The following is an 18,904-nucleotide window of genomic DNA, read 5'->3' as shown; positions in this document are numbered from 1 at the left end:
TCTATAAATGGGCAGAATAAGAAGAAAAACAACAGGAAATTAATTGTTAAGTGACATGAAGTCCAACTGTGTTTAGTAAAGCTGACAGGATGCAGATTGTTCTACTAACCTGTTCTGTTTGCATCTAAGCAACCTGTCATTACACAGTGAATAAAATAAGACCTCTAATAGATTTAAGACATTTAATTTTTAATTTAATTCATCCTCCTTTTACACTGATAGGAAACTCTTAACAGGTAACACTGCTCAGAAAAACTCAAACCAAACTCAGTACAATATTTTATTCAACACAGCGATTATATACATGAACACATCTTCAATATGAAAGTGTGAGCTCATTCTTTCTTCTTCTCCTCCTCCTTCTCTGGTTTGGACAAAACATCTTCGCTTTTGAACCACAGACCTTCACTGGTCTGACTGGAGATGATGGCCCGCTCAATGAAAGGACCTGAGGTGGAGGAAGGAGAGGAGGAGGAGGAGGAAGAGGAGGGAGAGAATGAGGAGGAGGAAGAGGAGGAAGAAGAAGAAAAAGAAAAAGAAGAAGAGGAGGAGGAGGAGGAGGGAGAGAAGGAGGAGGAAGAGAGAAAGAATGAGGAGGAGGAAGAAGAAGAAAAAGAAGATGAGGAGGAAGAGAAGGAGGAAGAAGAAGAAAAGAAAAAGAGGAGGAGGAGGGAGAGGAAGAAAAAGAAGATGAAGAGGAGGAAGAGAAGGAGGAGGAAGAGAGAGAGAATGAGGAGGAAGAGAAGGAGAAGGAGGAGAGAAAGAATGAGGAGGGGGAAGAGGAGGAGGAAGAAGAAAAAGAAGAAGAGGAGGAAGAGGAGGAGGAGAGAGAGAATGAGGAGGGAGAAGAGGAGGAGGAAGAAGAAAAAGAAGAAGAGGAGGAAGAGAATGAGGAGGGGGAAGAGGAGGAGGAAGAAGAAAAAGAAGAAGAGGAGGAGGAAGAGAATGAGGAGGGGAAAGAGGAGGAGGAAGAAGAAAAAGAAGAAGAGGAGGAGGAGGAAGAGAAGGAGAAACAGAATAGTCAGTAACATCCAGATAAATTTAGTAAACATACAGTATCTTCACATAATTTCAGTGACTGTGATGAAATCTGACCCGTACAAATCTATCATACCATCATAACATTAATACGGGTGCTGACTGACTGAATTTGCTGATTAAATACAAAGTAATTGGTTTAAAACAGTACTTCTACCTATTCAAAATCTCACGCTTTTATTTTGAAGGCTAAACGGCCAAACCGGAAGTCTTGTTTCTGCTAATTGGAGCTAGTCTTACCTATCGAGGCCGACGTATTTTGAAATAACAGCTAGAGTGGAGATTTCAGCTAAATAATGGTGTAAATGTCTTTTCAAGTCACTTGGAGACTTGGATTATGCTGTGAGAGCTGCATGGAGACATTTTATGGTTATTTTCCGTTATTTTTTTTAAGTCTGAAGACAGGTCTCCAGCTACTTCAATTGTTTTGGAGAAAGCTGCTACAGACTTCAGCTGGTAAGCTCAGGGCCTGCAGTATGGACTAAGACAATTTACCTGATTTTCTACTGGCATGGGGGTGAGTAGATAATGACTGAATTTTCATTTTTGGGTGAACTATTCCTTTAAGGCAGAGTGACCCACCACACCAATTCAATTCAATGGTACAGAAACTCTGGGAGACGTTACTGCCTTTAAATTAAGAATTAATTAACAAAAAAAAAAAGGAAAAGCTTTACCGAACAATTAAATGAAGAAATAAAATGAGCAAAGAAAAAAAAGTCATTGCAGTTTTCATGTAGCTGTGTTCGGGGAGGAACCTGCATCATATCAGAGGTGGAAAACACTGACTGATCGATATCCGATATTCAATAAAAGGCCAATATCTCCCTGATACATCAGCCTCACCCTAACAGAAACCTGATCTCTATACAAGCCTGACTGTCTGCAGGAACTGGTGTTAAACAGCAGTTCTCTCACACACTCCCACTCCCTGCATCTGGACTATTTTAAAGTATTCCATTTCCCCTACTTATTATTTTACTTCCCTTAATGACTTATTCATGCATATTGTTATTTTGGTTTCATTCTCCTCCTCGTCGTTTGGTTTCTGTTGCCTGATTCTCCCTCGTCTCTATTTGTCAGCGTTTTTTCTTCTTTTTCTCTTGGCATGAAAACTTCTCCTAAGCCCCTCAGGGTTTCTTCTTCTTCTTCTTCTTCTTCTTCTCCTCACCCACACAGAATGCTCTTCCACTCTTTTTCTTTTCCTCCAGTTTTTTAGCATTAGTATGTGCAAAGTTTCCTCTCGTTCTGCCCATTCGGCAGCCATTAACTTCTGCTGAAACGACCCTCTAAAAGACATTACTGTGAATGAACAGAAAAACGTGTCAAGGACTTTCAAACAAGTCCCGCTGCGACACCAAACCCCTTAACTCGATCCCTGAAATGCCCTTAATTACATACACATTGATTATCCATTGAAAATAACATAGTTTTAAGAAAGTAAAGTTAGTGTCATGGGTTTTTAAGGGATTTATTCATGGGTGGATTCACAGAGACACTAGTAATTAAGGGATTTTTCATGCTTTTTATGCAGGTTTACAGGTTACTAATGAGTTATTATGGGAAAGTTTCTGTCTGCCTGAATTTTACATTAAATCAGAAAGTAAGGAGTCTGATTTTTCATGAATTAAGGGGTGAATTAATGTAAATGCAAGGTTATTTTAAGGGATTACGGAGTCCTGCTTTTCACGCAGCCAATTCAAGCGAACACAAAGCATTCCAGATATTCGGCTCATCTGATCCTTGACTCCCGGGTGCAGAGGTAATTAAATCATCGCTCCGGCGTTGGGAGTCGACCCGCTGCGTGACGCTCGCTGGGCTGGCACCGAATCAAAAGGCGGCTCTTTGCTGACAAGGGTTCAGAAACGCCCAGGTGGCTTCATCGCCGGATCCTGCTTCCGCTGTGGAAAACCACAGAGCCGAGGGAGCGAGATGATGACACACACAGTTGGTTTTCTTTGGTCCAAACCAGAGTTGAAAAGTTCACGTTACATTTTTGTATTTGGGTTCGTTTAGGTTCATACTGACCGATTACAGGCGAACCAGAGCTTGTAAACTAAAGTCACATGACTCACAAGCAGCTCATTTATTGGACAGAGGTTTGGTCACCTGTCATCCTGCAGGTTCAAGATTTTGGCGGCAGGGAGGAAGTTAAGTTTATCTAACATGATGGACTCCTCTGTCTCTTCTTCTGTGGTGTTCATACCAGTTAAGAACACATAAAGAAGTAGCTGAATATGAGCATCAGTCCAGACTTCATTTTGTTCTGCTAGGCTTTCCAAGCATGAGGAACCGCGTCCGTCTCCTTCTACCCATAATCCCTTGCGTTTTGAGGTGGTTTCCTGTAGTTGGTTGGATTAACGAACCGCACCTCAGTTCTCTTGTTAGAGGACTGAGACTCTCTCGTCATTTGGTGCCACCAGAGTTCAAAGGTCATTGACTGCGTTTACATGGACTTGAGTATCCCGGTTATGATCGGGTTTTTGAAGTATCCCGTTTTTGTGTTTGCGCATGTAAACATCATATCCCGATTTTAGAAACCTGGATAAGCCCTTATCCCAGTTTTGAGAAACCCGATTATGCTAGCTGGAATACTCCGAAAGAAACCGGGACACTGTTGCATGTAAACATCTGATCCCGGTTTCTGACCGCTGCCGACTACCTGCACAGGCGTGGCTTCAGCCAAGAGACGGAACAGAAAAACACAAACAATGGCGGAAACGAGAGAGTCTCACTTCTGGAGCGATGAGGAAACAGAGTTTTGTCTTTTGGTGATGAAAGAATTAAATATACTTGGCAGGTTAGATGGGAGAAAGCATCGAAATGCTGACCTATTCAAGTCTGTAGTATACAGACTACAGGACGCCAGTTTCCAACACGTACAGTGGAGCAAGTCAGGTCACGGTGGAAGAAGAAACATAACTACCAAACATCAAAACAAAACAGTCAAATTCATTTAAGGTTAACAGTTACAGAGGAATATCAGATTAACGATTTAAAAATTGTCGGTTTGTGTTGTAAACATCACAGGAGCCTGCGCAAATAGCATGGAGTAATCAGTAACCAGGATACTAGTATTTATCATGTATACGGGGATATGAATAACCAGATTTCTCTGTGTTCCATGTAAACGCCATATCCCGAGTATGATCAAAACCGGGATAAGCCTCATAACCGGGATACTCAAGTCCATGTAAACGCAGTCATTGTTCTGACCTGGTGAGCTGAACTGAAGGAGGACACACTGCAGAGTCTGAGTAACTGTTCAGAACCTGCTTGATGTGAACGCAGCCTGAATGAGCGTCTCCCACAGGTTTGCATTTTACTTCAGCGGTGACATTTCATTTAGCGAGCTCAGTACCAATTACTTTTTCAGTTGCTCAAGTCTATCACTCTGGTGTAACCTAATGAGGCTTCATTAGCTCACCATTATACCCCCATCCTATTATCGCCTGTGTTGTGACGCAAATGTAATTTACAGCTGATTACAAATAGTTCAGCTCCTCAACACACAGTGGAGGCTGCGTTTCTTTGCCTCCGTTCAGTCTGTGGCGGCACAGGAAGAAGCGATGACTGTCTAACCGAAACCATCCGCTGCCAATGATGTTCATTTTCATTCACTAACACAGTTTCAGTGTTTAAATGCATTGAAGCTTGTTTTTTTGAAAGCTACACTGACGAGAAAGGCCCGGGATTTGAAGGCCAGTTTCATGCATCACAGCATCAAAATGAATCTGAAACCAAAATTTACTTGGGCAGCTGTTAATTTACCGGACGGGGTAATAACTGCCCATGTCAGTCACTTCTTACCCCTTCTCTTCAGCAACATTTGGATGAGAACATGGGGGTTTTTCAGTCAATAACCTCCGATAAAATTCCCAAATCTGGAACTACATGAACCCTGCTGGCTGAGGATCAAATCCCAAACACTTTCTCTCCTGCGTTTCCCCTATTCTGTCGCCTCTCTGCCTTCTGTCTAAATACATAAGAATACTAAAAGGTGAGTGGACTGGGCTGTTGTTGAGCAGCTCTTGTTTTATGCCAGTCTGCAGCATTGTGTAGCCGAACCAGCAAGGGAAATTAAAACCAGCCATCAGACAAATGCTGGCAAATCTTAAAAGCTTTTCCTCTCTAACAGCCACTTTGGCAAATAACCAACTATTAACAAACAGTATGCTCCAGTCCTCTCTGCTAAAAAGCTTATTTAGCTGGTAAAACTGTCAAAGAGGATATTTGGCAATCCGTCAAAAAAACGTCCTGCTCTGAGCTCAACCAATGAGAAACCATGAAAAGTCTGTTCTCTCTACTTTTTTATTAGCCTATACAAGACATTTTAGATAGTTGTATTCTATTTAAAAGCCCAACTAGATGCTTGCTTAACACCAAAAAATGTATTGCACTGTTATGGAAAACAGACACACTTGGTTCACAGACCAAGCAGATCAAGCCTTCCATGAGAAAGGATAACTTACATATTAAAGGCTAAACAGTGTATATTTGAGAATATATGGATCTCCTACATTAATTATGTTAAGGACTTAGATTTAACAAATGATCGAGTGACTGACTAATTTTTGTGGACAATGCAGTTTCTGAGCTTGTAGAATTTTTTTTTTTATTTTTTTTTTTTGTTAAAACAGGAGGAGCATTCTTGTTGTTTTTTTGTTTTGTTTTGTTTTGTTTTGTGTTAATGCAGCAATTTTATGTTGTGTTTTATATTATATGAATGTAAAAGGCTGTATTTCATGGCGTTGAAAATTATATGAAATTAATAATATTGTGAAAAAAAAAAAAAAAACAGCCCAACTAGGGAAATTAGCAGCAGCTACAAACATCTTTTATATTTCAATTGTGAAGTGCAATTATGTTAACTGCACAGTCCCTGTCAAATAAACTACTAAATAAATAAATAAATAAACAGTAGGACGAACCCAGGCTGGCGGGCCGGTGGGAGCACACGGCCGTCACGACAGTCTGCAGGTTGGCGAAGATGTTTTCACTTGGCATGTCGAGCTGAAGAGAGACAAGACAACCATGAGCCACAGTCAAATCAAATCCTACAGACAAATCATTTATTTTAATGCTATAATAAAATATCTTTTGTCCCTCCAGATTCATTTGTGTCCCCTCTATAGATTCTTTTCTCCGCTTTTTTCCCCGTTTTCATAATTTAAACAAATAACAAATTGGCCAGCAGTCATAATGACCGAAAAAATTGCAGTGAGGCAAAAATATTTTATATTGATTTTGCATAATAGTTGGATGCACTCTGTCGATATTATGCAGCTACAATAATTCAAAGTGTATATTAAGCTGTGCAGAGCATTTCAGAAAGTGTGACTAGGCACCTTTCATATTATGAATATGCTTTGGTGCAGACAGTCAATACAGTTCAATGTTGTAAACATTTCTTTCCCCTAAAGGAGCCTCAGAAACATCTGACACTGTGCTGAAGTGCTTTAAGATTAGAGCCGGTCCTGTAAGCAGAAGGCCACAGGTTTGATCTCCACATCAGTCAGTGTGTCCGCCTCAAGTCAAGTCAAGTCAAGTTTGTTTATTTATAAAGCCCTTTATCACAAGCATGTCTCAGAGGACTTTACAGAGAATGTGTCTAGCTAGATCTAACTAAACACAATCAATGGTGAACAAAAATATATAGGACAAGCACAGCGAAAAACACAAGGTAGGCAAGAGCAGATTTAGCAAGACAAACAATCTACATATTCTACAGCCTAACCTACCCGGCACCCACAGCCTTAGACCCTAAGGCACACAAGGAAACACTCCCAAGAAAACTTGGAAGAAACCTTGGGCGGGCTGAGGCAGAGAGGGATCTCCCCCTCCCCCCAGATGTTGATCTAAGAACATGTTGTATCGCAAAATGACCGTTTTTATGAATTTCCTTTGGCTTCATGATTACGAAAAACTTGAACAGTGTTTTACAAAGGGCAGCTTCCATATTGCTCACTTGCTCACAGGGGAAAAACAGCAGGATATTTTGTTTGTGTGATATCTGAGTTTGCTTAATCTTCTTTCTTTATTATGTTGTACACCGCTGTTACAGGTCAAGAACTTGCGTTAGTGTTTTAAAGAGTTGAATTGGCTCCCTGTTGAAGGCAGAATTCAACAGTTAAAACTGATTATGGTCTATAAGAATGTACAAGGTCTATGTCCAAATTATTTTTCCGGGTATTTTCAGTATGTTCGGGACTCTCGTGGCCTGAATACGAGGGCTAGTGTATCTAACCTGAAACAACCCAATCTAAACAGCAAAGTAGGGAGAAGTACATTTCTCTACACGGGGGGGGGGGGGAGGAGTGGAATAAAATCCCAAACGAAATTAAATCTGCCCATTCTCTGAATAGTTTTAAAAAACAACTGAAAAAATGGATGCTGAGTAAGTTAGTGAAACATCTTTTCTGGGACAGTTCTAAGTTTGGACTGGTTTCTGAACTTGTGTGGGTTTTTTTTTATTTTCATGATTGTATAATATTGATGTTTTTATTAGGTGTTTTAGTGTAAAAATGGGATATTAGTAGCATATACATGTCACTCCCTTTTCCTGCCTGCCTCCTAGCCTAGACCTCAGGACCGCAATGGAAATAAGTCATGAGACTTTATTGCGATATCCTGATGAATTTTAGTACTGTATGTAGATTGTATTTTAATTTATCGAATAAAGTCAATCAATCAGTCAATCAGCGTGTGTATGCCTTGTGTGGAGTATGTGTATGGTATGTGTGGAGTGTGGTCTAAGGTTTTCTTGAGCAAAACACTTAACAGCCTCCTTCCATAGGGGGGCGCTGCTCCTGGCTGCCCCCTCCACTCCTCCAACAACCTCTGGTGAAATGTGAAGATGTACTGGTGCATCAGAGAAGGATGTGAAGAAACTCATTAATCTGTAACTCCCTTGTGTGTAAAAAGGCGACTGAAAGGCTAAAAAAATCCTCCTCATCCTCAGGCTGTCATGTGTTTGGACAAAACTCAGGAAAGCAGCAGGTTGTTAAAGTGAGGTCACACACACCTGTCGGGGTATAAGGCCGGGTGATTGGACGAATACATCAGGGGCCCGGCGACGGACTGGTGGAAATTCCCTTGATCATTTTTGCCGATTTAAAATGACCTTGATCTTCGGCAATTTGAAACGTCACCTACGATGCTCAAGTTGATTTAAAATGTATTTAGAGCCTAAACACAACCGACGTTTCCCAAAGTTTTGTCCCATTTGACCGTCTTTGTGTTACTGCTGCCTTTTGGGAACGCACCGCCGCCTCATACCGTTTCATCAGTTTGTTTTCTTGACTGTAAAGACTTGTACTCAAACTTCACATGTTAAAAAATGCCTCTTCCTTGTGCGTTTAAAAGCTACATTCAATCGGTTTGGTTGACAGGAGGATGTAAACTTATCGGCCGCCGCCTGACCTACCGTGGCTATTTGGGTTCGGACGTAGCACTCGCTCTCCACCAGGTACTCATGACCCGTCATAAACAACTGAAGCATCTTGGGAATGTTCATGCCGACCGAACCTGCGAGAGAGGGAGAGAGAGAGGGGGAGAGAGAGAGAGAAAGTGTGAGAGAGAAAGAGAGAGAGAGAGAGACAGACAGAGTGTGAGAGAAAGAGAGAGAGAGAGAGAAAGAGAGAGAAAGAGAGAGAGACAGACAGAGAGAGACAGAGAGAGAGATAGAGAGTGTGAGAGAGAGAGATTAGCACTGATGTCTTCTTTCGTCATGAAAAAATAAATATTTTAGGCATTTAGCAGGTGTTCGTCATCCTGAACGACTTCCATTGAGTGCAACAGTAGAATAGACATAAAGTCACCCAACAGCAATGTGAAAGACTGGTGGAGAGCATGCCATGACGCAAGCTGTGATTGAAAATCAGGGTTATTCCACCAAATATTGATTTCTGAACTCTTCCTAAGTTAAAACATTAGTATTGTGTTGTTTAAAAATGAACATGAACTTGTTTTCTTTGCATTATTCGAGGTCTGAAAACACTGCATCTTTTTTGTTATTTTGACCAGTTTGACCATCATTTTCTGCAAATAAATGCTCTAAATGACAATATTTTTATTTGGAATTTGGGAGAAATGTTGTCAGTAGTTTATAGAATAAAACAAAAATGTTCATTTTACTTAAACACATACCTATAAACAGTAAAACCAGAGAAACTGATAATTTTGCAGTGGTCTGGTAATTTTTTCCAGAGCTGTATATATGTGTGTGTATTTGTGCAATTTGTACTGTTGTCCTATGTTTCAGTTTTGCTTTTATGTGAAGCACATTGAGTTTCCCAGTGTAGGAAATGTGCTATAAATAAACTTTTACTTAATAACTTTTACTTATTAGCTCCCTTTAGATCCAAGATGAAGCCCACGATTTTTGAGTGTCTAGTTTGGATTGTTCCTGAGGTTTGTGCCATTTGTGTCATGCATCCATTTGTTACACACATGCGTATCATCACTAATTAACTCCTAGTTTTTTAGAGTGCCAGTTTACCTTCGATCTGGGGCAAACACAGTAGTTGACAAACGAAAAGGGACAGGGCCTTCAGCTTACCTCTCTTGGTCTTGGGAAACTTCTTCCTCAGTTTGTTTTTCAGAGGCACGAGTTTAGGAAGCATATCTGGCACCGCCACATAGAAGTCTGCTGATATCTCATCATCTACGATCTGGAGTAGAATAGATCAGATCAGATCAGATTAGATGAAACTCCCATGATTCCTGTGGGGAACTGGGTCGTCACAGCAGCAGAGAATGAGCTACAGATAAGAATTAGACAGAGACACAGAGCACTGGAGATGATACAAGTAGTTACAACTGAACATTTGGATGCCATGTGGAGCTGAAAAGAGCAAATACATAAAGATAGTGTCTTTGTTGACAGATTTGCAGGTTACATCACTTGCTGTTTACATTATCAGGTGTACAGATGGGAGAACATACATACAGAAATCTGTCTAGACATGCAGATATCTGTCCAGAGTGAGGACAAATACAGGCAAAGGGCTAAATAATAAAAACAACAAGGTGTTCAGTTGACCTCAAACGTCCACCAATGCTGAACAATTCTCCAACTTCCAAAGCTGCAGCCTCCATTTATGTTTGTTTATCGTTTGTCTTTGGGGTTTGATTTTCCCCACAAAATAGTATGTGAATGCAATTCTGTTTAGCAGCCGACTTGGAAGTCCCAGATGTCGGACCTTCGCACCGGCATGTGAACGCAGCATACTAGTTCAGACTAAAAACATTAATTATCTACTGGTGGAAATCCCAGATCAGCACCAAATCTATTTACACACAGTTTGTTGTCTTGAACTTGATAAGGCTCTACAGGTGTGATGATGCAAACACAACTCAAGCCGACCTTTCATACATTTACAATAAACAAAAACAGAACTTTGCAAATTCAAGCAAAATCAAAATATAATGCCAGCAAACAAAATCAAATAAATGTTACGACACGGCTGTCTCTAGTACTGACACTGTGTCTCTAGTACCAACACTCCTGATTCCATTGGTTGGATTTGTTCTATTAAACGTCTTGGTGGTACCATTTCTCCATCATGCTTAAAATGTACAGAAAGACAAAGCAAACAGACAACTGGCTCGAACACTAATGGGTAGAGTCACAGAGCCGTGGATTCAAACACTAGCTGGGAAAACTCTCTCCGGTCTCCTCTGCCTCAACACCAAACAAGCTCTTCAAGTTACTTTTTCATGGTTTGGCTTTTAACTGATTGTACATTTGTGCATTTGTCTTTGTTTTTCGTTTTTCTTTGTAAAGCACTTTGTAAACTGATTTTTAAAAAGTGCTATATAAAAAATAAAGCTTACTAGAATTTATATCCTCCTCCTCTTCTCTCCTCTCCTTGTCTCCTCTCCTCTCTCCTCTTCCCTCTCCTCTCTCCTCTCCTTGTCTCCTCTCCTCTTCCCTCTCCTATCCTTTCCTCTCCTCCTCTCCTTGTCTCCTCCCCTCTCCTCCTCTCCTTGTCTCCTCTTCCCTCTCCTCATCCCTCTCCTCTCCTTTCCTCTCTCCTCCTCTCCTTGTCTCCTCTCCTCTCCTTGTCTCCTTTTCCCTCTCCTCGTCTCCTTTCCTCTCCTTGTCTCCTCCTCTCCTCTCCTCCATGGTGGGACACACAAACACACAAACTGCTCTCCAATTATAGTAGTGGCATATCACCAATGTGTCTTAGAACAAGGCATTTAAAGCCCCCAAATACAGTATATGTGTTGTATGTACTTCTGCATATGGTGATATGGTGTGTATAGTGTATATTTGTATAATTGTATAGATTGATATGCAGTATTTTATCCAGGGAGTAGCCCGAGCACAAGTGTTTCATTGCATTAGAATGTTTTTAATGCATATGACAATAAACTTCTTGAACTTGAACTGCACCAGCAGCATCAGACTGTGGTTGTACTGGGCAGCTCCCAGTCTGAAGGTGTTCAACTGTGTGAATTTGATGCAGGGCGAAGCTGAGAAACAGCTTGCGCTCTCAGCAAATCTTCTCTGGCAAAAATAAATGTTGGGGGGAAAAAAGTAAACTTCATAACTGCAGTGTTAACTCGGTTCCCCCCGGCTCACCTTCTGTATGAGTTCTGCTCCTCCGACAAACGCGGCTCCGTTCTCCTGGGCGACTTGAGCTTGATCAGCGTCCTGCAGAGAAAAACAGAGACGATGTTACTCACTTAGGTCTGACGGGGGGGGGCGTGTCAGAGTCTGGCGGACCCCACCGGTGTCGTTCATTACGGTCGTTAACGTGCAGGTCTGAGTTACGGCCCGTGACCCGCACCGCTCGGCAGGAATTTTAAGCAGAATCTGCCGGTGCGTCGGACAGGAGAGGTGAGGGGAGAGGAGAAGAGGAGAGGAGAGGAGGGGAGGAGACAAGGAGAGGAGACGGAGAGGAAAGGAGGCGAGAGGGAAAAGGAGAGGAGAGGAGACAACGAGAGGAGAGGAGACAACGAGAGGAAAGGAGGGGAGAGGGGAGAGGAAAGGAGAGAGGAGACAATACCGACTGACAAGCTGACAGATAAAAAGGTGTCAGAGTTGCACATCTGCAAGACGTCCAGACATAATTAAAACAATGCATCAACAACCAACAATCAATCGGCTATGAAATTAAAATTCAATGATGCAGACAGGGAGGGAAGGTGAGGTAAAAAAAACAAACAAGATTACCTCGGTGAAAACTAAAACTTTGTTCAGCCCTGTCTTGAAGGGGTGCGGCAGGCGCACCGTGCTGACGAACGGGTCGACTCTTTTCTGCAAGGGGAAAAGATTCAATTAGGCCAGTTATCAATAAACAGCAGACAAAAGAGAACAGATTTGGGTGGGAAAAAAAAAAAAATAAAGAATGAAGATGTAAAAATCCACAATCTTAGGCATGTCACTCATACATGGCTAGACCAAGCTCGTGTAATCAAGTATTAAATTTATTCCGCCACCGGTTTAATTTTTCATTTCCCAGGAGTGTTCTTAATTCATTATGCATCGCAACATCGGTTTTGCATACTGAGCATGGAGGCACGCCGGTGTGTTCTGCACAGACAGTGGAGAGAGAGACCGGTCTGGGAGGCGAGCCGGTCTCTCTCATGTGGAACGTACGGCTGTCAGAGGAACGCTGCGGTGCCGCTGTGATCCGAGCTCAGGAAACAAAACCGGCTGGTGAGGTTTTATTCTTCGCCGCTGTATTTAGCCAATTAATCAAAACTGCTCATGGTGAAATGCAAAGTGGCAAAACGTCCCGCAGGTTTGCAGAGGCGAGGTGTGATGTGATGGTTACAGCCAGGGCGGGAAATTACCAGACATCAGCCAACTGCTGCCGAATGATGACTGTTAAGCAAGTTGAATGGTAACTGACTCTCTACCAGACACTTTGGCAGCTGATCAGCTTTTATCGGGACGTCCTGTCCTATTCTGAGAGTCTAGCTGGCTGCTAAAATAGTGACAGTGGCTGGTGATTTTCAGGACGCACCAGTGGCCACAAGTTAGTTTCCTACCCTGGTTACAGACTTGTTTACCCTCAGTCGAGTTCAAATCTCCTCCCTGAGTTCTGCGTACAGCACTGTGATCCAGAATCTAGGAGGAAAAACTTTTCCACCCACTGGACACAGCGGCTGGTCCGTCCTAAACTCACCAGACAGTTTAACCAGCCAATCATGATGTTTAGAAGAGAATAAGGCCTCCTAATGATGGCTGGCTACCTGCCAAAGTACCAACACACACTCACTGGGCACTTTATTAGGAACATCTGTACACCTGCTTATTCATGCAATTATCCATTCAGCCAATCATGTGGCAGCAGTGCAATGCATAAGATCATGCAGATACAGGTCAGCAGCTTCAGTTCATGTTCACGTCAAGCATCAGAATTTTTTTTTTTTTTTCCCCAGGGACAATGCACATCAATCAACTGTCAAACTGAGCCAGAGTTTTCATCTGCTGCCCCTGGCCAGATGTTTAAAAGGCAGCCTAAAATTTCAAATAAAATAGAATTAAAATGCATGTGTTACAGAGATAAAGAGTGACACAAGAGAGACAATAAAACAAGAAAGGACAGATTAGCAGACAATGGCACGTAGACAAAACAAATGCACATATAAGCAAAGCGTACATAAGACACTAAAGATAGACTATAGCATGCGTCGGACAGAACACACACCTACAGTAAAAGCACATATATGACACTAGAGCAGTGATTCTCAACTTTTTTCATATCAAGGACTCTAATTTAGTCCACATTAGAGCCACGGACCCCCATTTGATGAGATATTTTGTCTTGGCTGGGCGATATGGACCAAAAATCATATCTCGGTATTTTTAGGCTGAATGGCGATACACAATATATATCTCGGTATTTTCTACGAAGTGGGCTAAATGTTCAGTTGTAAGTAGGGCTGGGCGATATTGACAAAATCAAATATCACAATATTTTTAACTAAATACCTCGATATCGATATTGCGACAATATTGTAGGGATGACTATTGGTGCTTTCACAAAATATTTACACAATGAGATTTTTGATAAATAATCATCAGTAATGTGGATATAATGACTAAGTGGGTAAAGGCAAATAATAGAACAGCTAGAACAGTCAACAGTGAAAATTACATCACTTTACTGTAATGCAGCCTTTAAAACCAGGAAAAGACACTTATGCCATATCACGATATTACGATATCCAAAATGTATGATGATATCTAGTCTCATATCACGATATCGATATAATATCCCTACTTGGACCCAAATCTGAGAATATTTTTATTGTTAGATATGATTTTGTCCAGAATTCCATGACTATCTGTGTTGTAGGTAGAGAGATAACAGTGAAACTATGATCAAAATAGTCATTCTTCTACATTCTCTAATTGTGTTAAGTTCTTGTAAGTGAAATAATGCTGAATTTAACAATTCATCAATTTGCTGAGGGACCCCTTGGAACTCCCTCAAGGACCCCTGGTGGTCCCCGGACCCCACGTTGAGAACCACTGCACTAGGGCACATAGGGTACACATCAGCACGGACAATAGCAGGCACTGAACAAGACAAAGGCACATACCAGAGGCAAGACAAGCAAGGAGGACGAGACAGTTGGCAAGATGTCGGCAGAAGCATCGGTTGCAGTACTAATGAATACATGTCTGGCTGTTGATAAGCCAGAATCTCAGCTGCTCTGTGAAGGAACTGTAAGTACTAAGTTCTCTAATATGTTCTGGTACTGAATTCCATTCCTGCAATGCCTTAACTGAGAATGCAGAGTGGCTAAAGGCACTTTTTCTAACGGGTACAACACAGTCTCCTCGAGTTGAACCTCTGGTTGCCCGGTTGGTATTTGACCTCTGTGTGATGAATGTTTGAAGCGGAGGGGGAGCAGTGTTATGCGAGATTTATAAAGACAAGGTAAAGATCTGCATGCTTAATTAGATTATCCCAACTCAAAAGTTTATACTTTCTTAAAATGAGGCAGTGGTGGTAGGTGTTTGACTTCCGGTCCAAAACTTTGAGAGTTTGTTTGTACAATGTTTCAAGAGGCTTAAGTGTTGTTTTACTAGCTGGGGAATGGGGGGGAAAAGTTTGACCGCGGCATGGCTGTTGGTGCCAGACGGGCTGGTTTGAGTATTTCTGAAATGTATTTCTGTTGATCTCCTGGGATTTCAGAGTGGGAGGAGTAAAGTAAAGTCAGGAGTCCGGTTTTAACCACATAACGGCTTCCACAGATGACAAACATCACCTCGAATTTCTTCAGCTGGAGAACTACAGCTCTGATGGCGTCGATGCGACCGTCTTACCTTCTTCTCCAGCTTCATGTCGAGCTTCAGGTCGATGTAGACGGGCTGGTCGAGCGGAGTGAAGTCCAGCGCCCGGAAGCTCTTCAGCAGCTCGATGGCGTCCGCCGCGCCGTACGCCGTCCTGGGGTAGAACCGCTGGACGTACACGTCGTCCACCGGCGCCCAGGCCGTCTTGCCGTAGGGCTTGTGTCTGTCTTTGTCGTCGATGACGCTCCTCTCTCTCTTCACCTCCTTCGGCGCCTCCTCTTTCTTGTCTTTCTTCTGCGCCCTGACAGCGGGGGGGGGGGGGGGGGGGACGACAAAGGGGGAAAGGTTTAACTGAGAAAAACAGATGATTATGATGATCCTCGTGATCGTAGGGCCGGGGGCGATATGTCAGAAATCAATATCTCACAATGTATGCAAAATCACATGTTTAATAATCAAATCAATGTTCATGCAATTAAACCGAAACAAACCTGAAATTTTCAAACAATATTCCCACTAGGGCTGAACAATTGATCGAAATTTTATCGAAATCGCAATATGGCCTACTGCAATTTTCAAATCGCAGGAGGCGCAATATTTGTTAAAGGTGAAATGTGTCAAAATACCATTTTAAATGAAATATTGTGGTGCTGCAGAGATGTCCTGGCCTACACATCATATTCTACAGAGTTAAGAAAACATCTTTGTTTGGTACAGATCCCCGCAAAAATCACACCATAATCATTTTAATGCGTTTTTCAATGAAAATGAGAATAATGATGTAAAAATTATCATTCCCTCTAATATCGCAAATCATATCGCAATTGCAATATCAGTCAAAATAATCGCAATTAGATATTTGCCAAATCGTTCAGCCTTAATTCCTACCATACTTCATTTTGTGAGAGTTTTTAAATAAAACGTGCTCGTTATCATCAGTTCAGACAGCAGAATTGTGTGTCATGATATCCCAAAATCACCAACTCATCACGATACGATTCCACTGAAAGACGATAAACGATAATATGTAATTATCACCCGGCCCCATGTGATTGTGATACTGATTTCAACTAAGGCTGAATGATTTTGGAAAAATATCTAATTGCGATTATTTTGACTGATATTGCAATTGCGATATGATTTGCGATATTAGAGGGAATGATCATTTTTACATCATTATTCTGATTTTCATTTTTGCAGGGATCTGTACCAAACAAAGATGTTTTCTTAAGTCTGTAGAATATGATGTGTAGGCCAGGACATCTCTGCAGCACCACAATATTTAATTTAAAATGGTATTTTGACACATTTCACCTTTAACAAATATTGCACCTCCTGCGATTTGAAAATTGCAGTAGGCCATATTGCGATTTCGATAAGATTTCGATTAATTGTTCAGCCCTAATTTCAACCGCTCTAGCTTTAGTAAACGGAGGGTCGGTCGCCTCACCTGACGGCTGCAAAGGTCCTGACAGGCAGACTCCTGGGCACAGCACCAGCGTTCAGCAGCTGCCTCTGACAGCCTGCTAACACTGGAGGAGGAGGGGGGTCGAACATGAAATGAAAACAAACAGTCACAGGATAAGGATGAAGACCACACACTGACAGATGCTGTTCTCTCTCTTTCTGCAGGAGAGAACATCAAACATCAAACTGCAATGCCAAAACGTAAGACTTTTTCCACACTTCAATTTAGCATAAATCCAATCCACCAAGAAGTACTACCTGTTTATTCCACCAAAAGATGCTGTGAGAGGTGGTAGCAAACATTGTGAGGCAGTTAAATAAGCACTGATTGGTGGATTGGACTTGTGCTGCATTGAAGAGTGGACCTTAATGATTTAGAGACAGACTTATGCATGTTCTACAGTGAAGGAAACATTAAATTGCCAGATTTCTGCATGGTGTCTAACATTATGTTCTCTCCCATACAGAGGAGAACAGCATGTTTTGGAGCTGATCCCTACCTAACTGTAGCAGATTGCAGTGAACGTTTGGCCTATTTGCAAAAGATTTGACTAACTTGCTCATGTTTGCCTGTGGAGGCAAATCTGCTGCAAGCCTTCAAGCCTGTGTGAATGTTTTCTTATCCAATTTGTCATTGAATTACCTGCCAGTTGGGTAACTTCTATTGTGTGTGTGGAATACATGCACAGAACATGACTTAAAACCTTTTCTAAATCATTATTAGCCACTCTTCAAATCGGCATACAAATGATCCACCAAGCAATACTTTATTTACATCAAATGCCAACCTTTAAGAGCTCGTCCACGCAGTTCGCCACCGCCCACCACGGTGTATTTTGTTTGAAGGCGACTGGGGGGAACCGATCGTAAAAAGTGACATTTTATTTAAGTATCACAGCTGCTTAGTATATAGGATCTTTGCCGAATTAAAGATTGGCATTTCAGAAAAGGTCTTAAGTCTTGTCTTGTTGCCCCAGGTGTGCAATTTGTCAATAAGCAAGGCAACATTGAACTGACAGATTTAACAACGGAGTTTGGCGTGTGACACTGTCACCATACAAGAGGGCTTGCTTAACGTTAGCTAGCCAGCTAACCGGCTCTACCGTTAATTTAACAGTTCCGTCATGTCTGGCAAGCAGAGCAGAAGCCACGAAGCGCCGACATGCGCGTCTCTTAGCAACGATGTGACCTGCATCTTTACTGTCAATCTGAAGAAAATAAATAAGACAAAACAGGACTGACCTTTCAACACAGTCCTCGTGCAAGTTGCCATGTTTGCAAATTAATACCGCTGGTCCGTGTGAAAACAACGAAAGGTAAAAACAGTTCCGCCTAAAATCTCTTGGGTCTCTTGTATGGAGAGAACTTGACGCTACACTCCACTAAAAAACAGTCAATCTAATGTGGCCTTGCTTATCGGCAAACGTAAAAACATCGTATAACAATGCTTTAAGAATTTAAGGAATTGTTATGGTCCACTCTTCAATTCGGCATACATCCCATACACAAAAGCAGCAGTTATTTCGGTAAAAGTTCAACTTTTAAAAATGGTCCGCCCATTTCCAGTCTTATTCCAGCAAAATACACCGTGCGGGCGGGCAGCGAGCAGTGTCAGCCAATTCAAAAAGTTGAGATTTTGTTTAAATAAAAAGCTACTTGGTGGATCAGGTGTCCGCCGAATTTTTCAGTGGATCCGACCTATTCTGAAAAATTATAAAATGATGTTGTACGGTGTAGGCATCTTTGTCGATATGCAAGGAAATATAATTGTTATATACTTTTGAATGGCGTCACGTTCCAACAAAATAAACAGTAACTAAGTGAGATTCAAAGAAATTATTTACACTTAGGACAGTGAATGTTTAGTCAGTGTCAAAGTCAGTGCGGTACAACGAATTGTTAGGTTTAAAGAGAGAACACAAATCCCTATGAAAGTCAAGGAAACAATGCAAACAAGCTTAATGAGTTACTTAGGGATATTAAAATGCAATTTGTATTCTAACCTACGTGTTTATATGTAAAGATTTCATTTGATGACGTGACGTTATGTTTTGAAATATTTAAGTTTAGTTTAGTTGCACAGTAATAAAACATAAGTGACAAGTGATAAAATATGACGATAAAAAAAATAAAGAT

The 18,904-nt window shown here is 41.5% G+C and overlaps 1 protein-coding gene across 1 annotated transcript; it reads right to left on the bottom strand.

Annotated features, from left to right (window-relative positions):
* Positions 1 to 272: 272 nt before the first annotated feature.
* On the bottom strand, positions 273 to 18,061 carry mrpl1 (mitochondrial ribosomal protein L1). The gene is made up of 9 exons (XM_071531737.1): positions 18,011 to 18,061; positions 16,752 to 16,833; positions 15,335 to 15,602; positions 12,224 to 12,307; positions 11,630 to 11,701; positions 9,599 to 9,710; positions 8,465 to 8,565; positions 5,970 to 6,051; positions 273 to 448 (listed from the first exon to the last, which is right to left on the bottom strand). Exons 1-9 carry the CDS (start codon positions 18,039 to 18,041, stop codon positions 336 to 338), a joined length of 945 nt encoding a protein of 314 aa, XP_071387838.1. The 5' UTR covers positions 18,042 to 18,061; the 3' UTR covers positions 273 to 335.
* Positions 18,062 to 18,904: the final 843 nt, after the last annotated feature.

Source organism: Centroberyx affinis, unplaced genomic scaffold (genome assembly GCF_046629955.1).
Source record: "Centroberyx affinis isolate AG114_WGS23_722 - 3 ecotype Tasmania unplaced genomic scaffold, CSIRO-AGI_Caff_v1 ptg002120l_1, whole genome shotgun sequence".
In the NCBI taxonomy this organism is placed as follows: Eukaryota; Metazoa; Chordata; class Actinopteri; order Beryciformes; family Berycidae; genus Centroberyx; species Centroberyx affinis.
Note: the sequence above shows the minus strand (reverse complement) of the source record. Positions and strands in the feature narration are given on the sequence as shown.